At 41.8% G+C, this 12,231-nt stretch overlaps 1 protein-coding gene across 1 annotated transcript in view; it reads right to left on the reverse strand.

Moving 5' to 3' along the window:
* BCL3 (BCL3 transcription coactivator) overlaps nt 1-12,231 on the reverse strand; it is a 112,001-nt gene that overhangs the window by 33,869 nt on the left and 65,901 nt on the right. Inside the window, exons 4-5 of the mRNA XM_089655208.1 lie at nt 9,896-10,091; nt 2,607-2,695 (exon numbers count right to left, since the gene is read on the reverse strand). Coding sequence (XP_089511334.1) covers nt 2,607-2,695; nt 9,896-10,091 — 285 coding nt within the window. The remainder of the gene's footprint in view (nt 1-2,606; nt 2,696-9,895; nt 10,092-12,231) is intronic.

Consider the following 12,231-nt stretch of genomic DNA (forward strand, 5'->3'; position numbering starts at 1 on the left):
TTTCCAACACCTTGTTGAATCTATGCCATGAAGAATTAAGACAGTTCTGAAGGCAAAAGGGGGTCCAACCCAGTAGTAGCAAGGTGTACCTAATAAAGTAGCCAGTGAGTGTATATTCTTTTGAAACATTGCTCAACTTAAGACTTTTTTTTTTTATTTTATTTTGGAATGAAATGGAGAGGGTTGGAAGCTCTGTTGATTTTATTGCTTCTGTTCTTTACTTGGGAAATGTCCTCTATTTTCTATCACAAAAAGTGAGCTTGCTCCAGAACAATAACTTTCTTAAAGAGGGGTTGGGAACTTTCCAACTTGTAAGTGCAGTGAGATGAAGAAATACTTCAAACTAGATCAATCTAGCAGGGTGGCTCCTACAGGGCAAGGCGTGCCCCAGTGGGCAGCCAACAAAAAAAAAGGAATATAGGAAGGAGTGCCAGAATAAAAATGCATGAGGGAGTCCAAGATCATTTTAATAATTGCCAAATATGTTATATAAAAATACCTACGTGTTTCAAGGGGCAACACCACTACCTCTTTATCAGGGATCAACAGTATAAAACTTGAATACAATTGGAGAAACAGTTATCTAACAGATCTATATTAGAACTAGTAAACTCTGAGGAGCAACTATCCTATTGTCACTCTATGAGAAGAGCAGCAAAATGGCAAGTGGAATGCAGAAGGGGGGTGTCAGCCTGTTAGGCAAGTGCTTGGAGCCAGAATATTTATATTATAGTCTATATTCTGTTATTTATATTCTATGATATTACATATAATATTACTGAGCATTCTTCTCTTTACTAGCTATGTTTTTGGATAGCTGAGAGAGGAGAAGGGGCGTCCTGTCCGACCTTGTAGCTAGGCTTACAAAAGCATGTAGAAACACGGGGAAAAGAACTACATGTACTTTGATTCCTGGAGGGATGGACAAGCCTGCTGTTAGAAATCACCAGGCCCCAAACTACCAATCTGACCCGGCCCCCTCTCCCCCCCAAAAAAACACAGTTTACCATGCTTCAGTTATCAATGCACACAGTGAGAGATTGGTACTGACCACTCATTGTGTTCGTTCAGGAAAAAAAGGGGCTGGTATTCCAATTTGGGAAGACAGCTATCTTCATTCTATTTTATTCTATTCTATCCCGTTTTATTCTATTCACTTTTATTCTATACTTTTATATCCTTTTTTTTTCTCTTCTATTATATTCTATTTAATTCTTTTATTTTCTATTATATTCTATTCTTTTTTACTCAGTTCTGTTTTATTCTATTCTGTCTTTTTATTCTATTCTGTCCTTTTATTTTCTATTCTAGTCTGTTCTATTATATTGTATTCTATTCTATAGGGCAGCCTAAGTAGGAATCATCATCTTATTTCACTTTTATACCTTACTGTATTTCTTGTCTAAATTGGCCCTAGTATGTGAATGTAAGTTAGGAACCTTAGATTGTACACCCCTTGAGGGTTAGGGACTGATGTGAATGTACAATATATATGTAAAGCGCTGCATAAATTGGCAGCACTATATACAATCAGGTCCATAAATATTGGGACATTGACTTTTTTTGGCTCTATACACCACCACAATGGATTTGAAATGAAACGAACAAGATGTGCTTTAACTGCAGACTGTCAGCTTTAATTTGAGGGTATTTACATCCAAATCAGGTGAACGGAGTAGGAATTACAACAGTTTGCATATGTGCCTCCCACTTGTTAAGGGACCAAATGTAATGGGACAATTGGCTTCTCAGCTGTTCCATGGCCAGGTGTGTGTTATTGCCTCATTATCCCAATTACAATGAGCAGATAAAAGGTCCAGAGTTCATTTCAAGTGTGCTATTTGCATTTGGAATTGTGTCGATGTCCCAATATTTATGGACCTGACTGTAAGTACCTGTAATAAATAAATAATAAATAAATTTGTTGCAATATGTTTCCATTATGAATTCAAATACATTTTCGAATTCAATTTAATTTTTAAATTCAAATGGTTTGTTTTGTTATCATTTATTTCAGATTCAGTGAAATTTGTTACTATTGATAAATCTCTGAATAAAGAAATTTTCATCCGAATTATCATATGTTTATATGTGTTTAAAACTCTTAGCACAGCCCCAAAAACACATTTGTTATATGATACACTGCTATATGTTGTTGGCATTTGGAGATACATCAGAAGGATTTATGAGTCTGGCCGGATTGTGCTTGTTTTACCCTGACAGTAGATGCTACAGGCAGTGTATTCCTTTATTCTTGTGAGTAGTAATTTATAATACACAAAGAGACAAATTTCACGAGGATAAAGCACTTTGTCCAGTTCTTGGAACTTGGATGTATAACAGACCCACCCATGTGAGCCGCCTGTCCTCAGACTAAATGGTGGTCTATTGTGGGCTGAATTGTAAACATTCTGGTATTTGCTGCTAGCACCATGGAAATTGGAATTGTGTTAAAACGAATGCGTTTGTTGAAACCCTCCATAATGTGTGCTGTTATGTGGTATAGTAGGCACTATGAAAACATTTAATGCAGCTTGATTTTTTGGAAATGTTTTGGAAGCAAACAAAATCCTGTTGGGTTTGGTACCCCATAAATGGCATCGTACCACTGCGTTCACATCAGCTCCGTGCTTCAGCAGGCAAAGCGTTAAGTCCATGCGTTCTGTACTGACAGCTATGTGCAATGCGGTCATACCTGAAGGAGAAAACAAAACAGAAAAATTCAGTGTCACAGAGAGAACATAGATACATTGGAAATACTATGAAGGGTGCCATTGCTGACCTCCTGAAAATAATAGCTGCCTGGCGTCAGGGCTATGCAACCAATGAGGCCTCATGGGAAGCACGCCCTTGAACAGGGGTGGACTGACCATTTGGAAACTCGGGCACTGCCCGAGGGCCCGGGGTCAGTAGGGGGCCCCATGAGATACCCCTGGTACCTTTTTCCTAGGCTTTTTTGAGTTTGGGCAAGGACACAGGGGCCCCATGATCCCCTATTGCCTGGGGGCCCCATGAGTTGTCAGTCCGCCCCTGCCCTTGAAGCCAGGCAACCGTCACTTATAGTCATGAAAACACAGTGAGGGGCAGCACTGAGACCATACCCGACACCCCATCAGTAAGTTGCAGCTCAGTAATGTCACATAAAACCACAGACCCAGTGTAACTGCATTCCCCACCCGGCCGCTGCACCTGTCACAGGGGCAGCAAGGCGACAAAAATGGCCACCTTGCAGCATCGGCTCCCGGCTTGGCCCTGCCTGGCTTTTATACTGAACAGGAGCGGACTGACCATTTGGAAACTCGGGTACTGCCCGAGGGCCCGGGGTCAGTAGGGGGCCCCATGAGATGCCCCTGGTACCTTTTTCATAAGCTTTTTTGAGTTTTGGCAAGGACACAGGGGCCCTGTGATCCTCTATTGCCCTGGGGCCACATGAGTTGTCAGTCCGCCCCTGATACTGAAGCAATGGCTCTGGCACTTTGTAAATTCCTAGAATAATTATACAGATAGGAGTTCTGGCTTGACCATGGCAGGCTTGTTAAAGGTCAGTGATTGGATGCTGTGAGTCACTAGACCTTCAAGTTTTTTCGACTACATTCTTTAAAAAATAATCCTGATACGTTTAATGTTTTTTTCACAAATATTCAGTATATTTTTTTAAAGACATAAATACAAGATAGCACAGTGGCTAAGTGGTTAGGACTTCCACTTGGCAACACTAGGGTTGGTTCGAATCCCAACCACGGCACTACCTGCCTGGAGTTTGCATGTTCTCCCTGTGCCTGTGTGGGTTTCCTCTGGGTACTCCGGTTTCCTCCTAACACTCCAAAGACATGTTGGTAGATTAATTGGATCCTGTCTAAATTGGCCCCACTATGTGTATGTATGAATGTGAGTTAGGGACATTAGATTGAGGCCAGGGACCGATGTGAATGTGCAATGGGGTAGCTTTACTGGAGCACATAGATTTGGGTGTAGCTGTGCATGGTAGTCAATCAGCTTCTAATTTCAGCTTGTTCAATTGGGCTTTGGCAATGAAACATGGAAGCTGCAGAGTTGCACCAGGTTTTGCACTCAGTAAATAACCCCCAATGTATATATAAAGCACTACGTGAATTGCCGGCACTATATAAACTCACTCGCCACTTTATTTGGTACACCTTGCTAGTTCCGGGTTGGACCCCATTTTGCCTTCAGAACTGCCTTAACCCTTTGAGGACCAAGGGACGTATTTGTCCCATGTTTGTAATTGCGTGTATTATCTGATTAAGAACTTAAAACTCTTTTTTTTTTTTGGTTTGAGTCAAAATATTAGTTCTTATCAACAAACAACAAATGGATCTAGGTTTTTGCCAATTATTTCATGAAATGGCTTAGTTACAGCAACTGAAGTGTCCGAACTTTAAAAACAAAAAAATTGATTCTTTTGGCGTTAAAAAACCTTACGGTCCTCAAAGGGTTAATTCTTCATGGCATAAATTCAACAAGGTGTTGGAAACATTCCTCATTCCCTCGTCTGGCACCAACAACCATGCCACGTTCAAAGCCACTTAAATCCTTTTTCTTCCCCATTCTGATACTCGGTTGAACTTCAGCAAGTCGTCTTCACCACGTCTAGATGCCTAAATGCATTAAGTTTCTGCCATGTGATTGGCTGGTTAGCAATTTGTGTTATCAAGCAATTGAACAGGTGGACCTAATAAAGTGGCCGGTGAGTGTAGATTCTTGTAATAAATATTTCTATTTTTTTTTACAATTTTGTATAGTGACAATTTTGTACAATTTTGTAATAACATCAGAGATTATTGACCTAGGGAATATCCAATTGCCTTCATGTGATCAGGATGGAATTAATTTGTTTCCCTATTGGAGCTAATTGGATCATACTTTTCTAGAGGTTTTCGTCTTCCTCTGAATCAACTGTTGGTGTTCTGTATATGGAGATTTTTGTAATTTGTTCTTTTTTTTATGTTGTTATTGGTTGAACTAGATAGACTTTTTTTGTTATTGGTTGAACTAGACTGTCTTTTTTCCAACCGAATGTAACTATGTTTGTATTTTAAAACTATAGGCAACACTGAGACCTTACTGCTATAAATAGTACGACAGCACAGGGGTTTATTTACAAAAGCACGTTCACTCGGAATCTAGTGCGGCTCTACATGGCAGCCAATCAGCTTCTAACTTCAGCTTGTTCAGTTAAGCTTTGGCAATAAAACCTGGAAACTGATTGGTTTCCATGCAGAAATGCAGGAGATTCTGAGTGAACCCACTTTAGTAAATAAACCTGTGTTTCTATTTATAGCAGCAAGGTCTCAAGGTCTAATTTTCGAGTATTCCTTCCGCAATTGGCCTTAAGGAGCCATCACATTTTAACTGGCTCCATGTCAGGGGCGGACTGACCATTTGGAAACTCGGTCAGTAGGGGGCCCCATGAGATGCCCCTGGTACCTTTTTCATAGGCTTTTTTGAGTTTGGGCAAGGACACAGGGGCCCCATGATCCCCTATTGCCCAGGGGCCCCATGAGTTGTCAGTCCGCCCCTGCTCCATGTACAGTATATATCAGGGTTTCTCAACCAGGGTTCCTCTAGAGCATAGGTGTGAAACACAAGGCCAGCAGGCCGAATCCAGCCCACCAGGCCATTTCATGTGGCCCTTGCACCTGTCTTGAAGGTACCCCTTGTCTCCGCCTGCACCTTGTCTTAGCAGTCGGCAGCAGAGAGGAGAATAGAACTCCTCTGCCAAATCCTGCAACTCTCAGTACAGCTGCAGCACCCCCTCATTTCCACCTCTCCTGGTCTCAGCATTCAGCAGACTCTGGTAACTGACTCCACTCCTCCTCTGGTCCTCCTCTAGACCCTGCACTTTCTGCTTTCCAGCTTTTCCCCCAAAAGGGGGTGCACAGTGATGTTAGGGAGGGTGGTGGGATTCTTGACATCTAATGTAATGGGGGGTGGGGTGTTCTGGACATCTAGTCTTACAGACACAACTGGCCCTTTGAGGGCAACCATAATGCTGATATAGCCCACTATGAAATGGAGTTTGACACCCCTGCTCTAGAGGTTGCTAGGGGTTCCTTATGCAATGAGCGGTTTTTGCCTCTCAGGTAAGTTCCCACTGACACCATTGATCTTTTTAGCAATCTGTAAGGTGGTAATTCTTCCCAATGACCACAAATATAAAGAGCATTCTTCCTACTGACCATCACAAGAATGTATCATGAATTGTAGATTTGGTCATTTTTAGCAGGGGTTCCCTGAGAAGTTATTTCAAGGGTTCCTCTGAGTTGAAAAGGTTGAGAAAGGCTGATATATTTGAATGGCAAATTTAACCATCAAAACAGACAACAGGAGAGTTTACTTCTACTGCAGCCTTGAGCCCGGGTTCACGTGTGTGCGGGCCGGTTTCGACAGCACAATTTCAGCCCCCTCTGGTGCGACTTTGTTTAGTGGTTTAGGTGTGATTCAGGTGTGAATTTTCAAAGTGTATGACATTGAAAATCTCACGTGAACCGGATCAAAATCGTACCGGACTCTTTTTGAAAACACACTGTGGCCGGCCTGCACATACTTGAACCGGCTTCATTGCAAAGGCTGCAGGTTCACGTATCATGCAAATCAGATAGTTACAGGGCTTAAAATTTCAAGTCCTGAGCTACTAGCCAGGCCTTAGAGTTACTCGCCACCAACAAACACACACAAACAGACACCTGTACACACACACAGACATGTACATACATACACATACAGAAATATGTACACACATGCACAGAGACACATGTACACACACATACAGACACATATATACACACACAGACATGTACATACATACACATACAGAAATATGTACACACACGCACAGAGACACATGTACACAGACACATGTATACACACACAGGCACATACAGACACGCATACACACAGATACATGTACATACACAGAAATACACACGCACAGACACATGTACATACACATAGACACATGTACATACATACACAGACACATGTACGTACATACACACAAACACACATGTACATACACACACACACACAGACACATGTACACACACACATACATGTACATACAGGCAGACACATGTTCAGATACACACATGTACATACACACAGACACATGTACAATTGTACATGCATACACAGACACACACAAACACACACACACGTACACATACACACACACCACTCCCCCCCATAAAAAGTTGCAGTGCTTTGTTGTTCACTCACAGATCCGGGTACTGCACTCTAGGGGGAAGCAGAGAGCACAGCACACACTCCTTGCTTTGCTTTCACTGCGCTCAGCTATTGAGCAGTCTGACGGCTCCCAGTGCCAATGACAGATCCGGCCTGAGCTGCAAGCCTGCTCAGCAAGACAGTCCTGGGGGACACACTCTCCCCCATCATAATTTCCACTCGCCATTGACGAGCAGGTGAGTGGAAATTTCAAGCCCTGAGTTACATAGTTAGTCTGGCTGAAAAAAGACAAAAGCCCATCCAGTTCAACCATTAAAAAAAAAAAAAGTTATAATCCTATACCCACAGTTGATCCAGAGGAAGGCAAAAAAAAAGAGCAAAGCACGATCCAATTTGCTCCTGCAGGGAAAAAATTCCTTCCTGATCCCCCGAGAGGCAATCGGATATTCCCTGGATCAACTTTACCTATAAATGTTATATCCAGTTATATTCTGTGTATCTAAGAAAGATGCGATTTAAAATGCATCCAATTTGCATATATGTGATCAGGGACTCAAGTGTGTGTGTGTATTTTTTGTTCTAGAGAAGATGAAGGCTGCTATTGCTTACCTTCCGTAGTTGCATGGCTGCCATCCCAATCAAATTGCTTCAGTACTTTCTGAGTCACTACTTTGAACAATTATTCAGATCAGGAGTCTTGACTTCACATTTTGTAGGTTTGGCTCAGGTCACTGACTCAGAAAGTATTGAAGTACAGACAGCCAACAACCATTCGCAAGAGGTCACAAACGGCAGCCTGTATGCTTCTTTAGAAAGAGTCTCTATTCAGCTGCAGAGATTAGTTTTTCCATGAAAAAAGTTCCACCTCTTCTCTCATCGACTATTGTCCTTTTTATACTGTTTTGGGACTGCCTGCTTCAGATTATTTGCAATTGCCAAATCCAAGTACAACATTATGAGAGGAAAAACAAATATTAAGGGGTCTATTTCTAAAAACAAAAAAAGTACTGTACAAATGTCTCAGCATTCGCACAGCCATCACAAATAATCCTCATGTTTATTTCCTATGACTGTCAGCTCCATCTGTTGGTCATGAAGCAGTATTTTCTTGAAATACCTCTATCAGTAAAATGTGACATTTTGTAGCCACTAGATGAATGATTATAAGACATAAACATAGTAGACACATTGGGGGAGATTTATTAAAACTGGTGTACACAGAACCTGGTACAGCTATACATGGTAGTCAATCAGCTTCCAGGTTTTATTGAAAAAGCTTAATTGAACAAGCTGAAGTTTGAAGCTGATTGGCTGCCATGTACAGCTGCACCAGATTCTGAGTGCTCCAGCTTTTACTATTGTGGAGATTATTGATGGTAGGGCAGCACAGTGGCTAAATGGTTAGTACTCCCACCTGGCAGTGCTAGGGTTGTCGGTTCAAATCCCATGTTTCAAAAACATGCTGGTAGGTTACTTGGATCCTGTCTAAATTGTCCCTAGTATATAAATGTAAGTTTTGGACCTCAGATTTTACACCCCTTGAGGGTTAGGGACTGATGTGAATGTATAACATATATGTAAAGAGCTGCGTTAATTGATGGCGCTATATAATTACCTGTAATAATAATAATATTAGTAAGGCAGAGACCTCCTAAGTCTTTGGTCACATCAAATCTGACTTTGAAATCATGTGACTTCACTTGAATTAGTACGACGTCAGTGTGTCTTCAGGTGCGAATGGAAGGCATCTGTGCGACTTCATGCATAGATATCTATGCAAGTTGTCCCTGAACTTTCCAACGGAGTCGGAATCGCACTGATATGACCGCTTCCATTGAGGACGATAGGGTGCAACGTCCTATGTGCACCAGTGTGACCGGGGACTAAGGAATAACTTGTTTCAGTTTCCACAGGTAACTGGATCAAAAAAACCCAAAAATGTTGCAGGGTGACGATGTCCCTGGAAAGGGCTACCAACCCCCAACCTTACCTTGCACCTGCACAGTTCCATTCTTCTCCACAGCCAACAAAATTACCCAAAACTTTTGAGGATGGAGGAGCATGCAACCTGCTCCCATGTAATGGTACCAGACCAGGGGCGGACTGACAACTCATGGGGCCCCCGGGAAATAGGGGATCATGGGGCCCCTGTGTCCTTGCCCAAACTCAAAAAAGCCTATGAAAAAGGTACCATGGGCATCTCATGGGGCCCCCTACTGATCCCGGGCCCTCGGGCAGTGCCTGAGTTTCCAAATGGTCAGTCCGCCCCTGTACCAGACCCACCAGCCAATGACTAGACCTAAGCACTGCCACCTGACCAAGGATTGATGATTCACCTGGGTCCCATCGCAGCCAACCTCAGCACCGACTGTAGAGGAGCATACAGGTGGGGGGGGGGGCATAGGTAAAATGATAATAAGGGATGGCCTTTTTACCAAATACAGTTACTTTCCCTACATGGGCAGGTTGACAGTGTTTCTTGAATAAGTGATAGAACATACAGTAATCCATGATAGTCATTTTTCTCAATTCAGGTCAGGGCTCAGAGAATAAAAAAACTGACTGGTTTCCAAAGATTACTTGACTTTTGAATGGTCTGTGCTCCTCCTGACCAAATCAGCCCACTATTTGTTTCATCAATTAAAGACAATATTATAAATTACATTTGATATATGGCATAATCTCATACCCTCATAATTGGTGGCCTCCAAGTCTTTGGAGTCAGCTCTCATCAGAACCTCTAGGCAGGCAATGCTTCCATATTCACATGCTAAATGAGCACAAGTCTGTCCATTACGGTCCTGAATTCTGGGTGAGGATCCATGTTCTAGTAGGAGGCCAACAAGGTCTGGCTGATTGGTGATCACCGCAAGATGGAGGGGTGTCTGGGGTGGAACAAAATGAGTATCAATAAAACGTGATGTCAAAGTGAGAGAAAACTATGACAAAGTGCTCAGAGAAAGATTTTTCAAGAATTTTCAATTTCCAATTGGTCCTTTTTGATTGAGACCATTTCTACCTGCGGAAAAGAGGAAAGAAAAACACATAGGGGTCTATTTATAAAAATACATTCCTGTGATAATCTCTGTTATTTGTCTAATATGTGATATTTTCCTGATTGAAGTATTTCAGGAACATTCCAAATTATGACCATTAGATGGAATTGACAATCAGAGGAATTATACCTATTAGACACATTACAAGGGATTATTCTCGATGGCTTTGCAAATACTAAGATATTTGCAAACCAGTTTTTTTTAATAATAGACCCCTTAAATATTATATTGATGAAAGGATTTATTATTAATTCATAATTATGAACACATATGCTAATAGAAACTCTTAACTATTAACTCAAAACCATGTCCTTTTTGGTTTACTTTCAGCAGGTGCACATAGTGCAAATTGTTCTACAGTAAATAGAAAAAGCATGACATTAAAGTTTATCTCTGGCAATTTTTTTTTCCATTTTGGATATATTAGGGGATGGCTAGCAACCCTGTAAGTTATTTATTGCTTTGGGATCTGCTGAGGATATTCACCCTCTTTATTTGTCCTGGTGACCAGGGGCGGACTGACCATTTGGAAACTCGGGCACTGCCCGAGGGCCCGGGGTCAGTAGGGTGCCCCATGAGATGCCCCTGGTACCTTTTTCATAGGCTTTTTTGAGTTTGGGCAAGGACACAGGGGCCCCATGATCCCCTATTGCCCAGGGGCCCCATGAGTTGTCAGTCTGCCCCTGCTGGTGACCATTGTCAAGTGAAGAAAAATACATAATTTTGTGTCGTCACTGCAAGAATAAAAGGAAAATCTTGCAGTGACAGCTGCCTAGATGGGGATTTTCCTTCCTTTGGAGACATTTTCTTCCTGCTGTGTTTATGAAACAGGAAGTGAAGGGAAATCTGCCCAATGAGAAACAAGAAAAAAAAAAAAAGTCCGACCTTTAGAATACAGTATACTTTAAAAATCAACTTTATTAGTCAAAACTATAGCTTTTTTAATTAGTAGGGAGCATTAGAATTTCTGATGGCAGGGCTATAGGTCTGACTTAGTGTGGCGGTGGGGCGAGGGATTTGGATCTCTGCAGAGAGACCACTGCTTCCACAAAGTGAGTAAGGGTCCTTCTCTGCTTCATGCTGGCAGGGGTCAGGTGTTAAATGTTTGGATTTTATGTATTAATATTGCTTTTTAAACATAGTTGTTCAAAAGGACAATAGCAATTAAATTAATTTTCCTGCATTCAGGTACCTTTTTCACACTGCAGAAAGGATTGTGACTCCATCATAATGGCCCTGTTATTGCCCCTCCCATATGTATAAAATTTTGCAGAGAAGACAATGTATATAAGAAGATCCACTTGAATTGGACACATGGCATAAAATTAAGAAGGTGCCCGTTCCTCCCTGCAATAGGTTCAAGGAACCCAGAGCCAGCACCAACACCTCGGATGGTTTGTGTTTTGGAGATAAGTAACCACAGAACACCAATTAACTGGACCCTTCACTCACTAACACCAGTAATAGGGGTCTTTTAAACCACTAAAGCCAATAATAGGTGGCTCTTCATCCTCTAATTCCAATAATAGGGGGACTCTTTACCTACTAGCACCATTAACAGAGGACTCTTCATCGAGTAACACCAATAAAGTGGAGCTCTTTACCCACCAACACCAATAACAGAGGGCTCTTCACCCACTAATACCAATAATAGGGAGCTCTTCAGCCACTAACATCAATAATAGGGGGCTCTTCACCCACAAACACCAATAATAGGGTGCTCTTCTCCCACTAACATCAATAATAGGGGGCTCTTCACCCACTAACATCAATAATAGGGGGCTCTTCACCCACTAACACCAATAATAAGAGGCTCTTCACCCACAAACACCAATAATAGGGTGCTCTTTACCCACTAAAACCAATAATAGGGGGCTGTTCAGCCACTAGCACCAATAATAGGGAGTTCTTTACCCACTAAAACTAATATTAGGGTGCTCTTCACCCACTAACAACAATAATAAGAGGC

Source organism: Staurois parvus, unplaced genomic scaffold (genome assembly GCF_062004578.1).
Source record: "Staurois parvus isolate SC_StPar_1 unplaced genomic scaffold, SC_StPar_1.0 ptg000827l, whole genome shotgun sequence".
NCBI lineage: Eukaryota > Metazoa > Chordata > Amphibia > Anura > Ranidae > Staurois > Staurois parvus.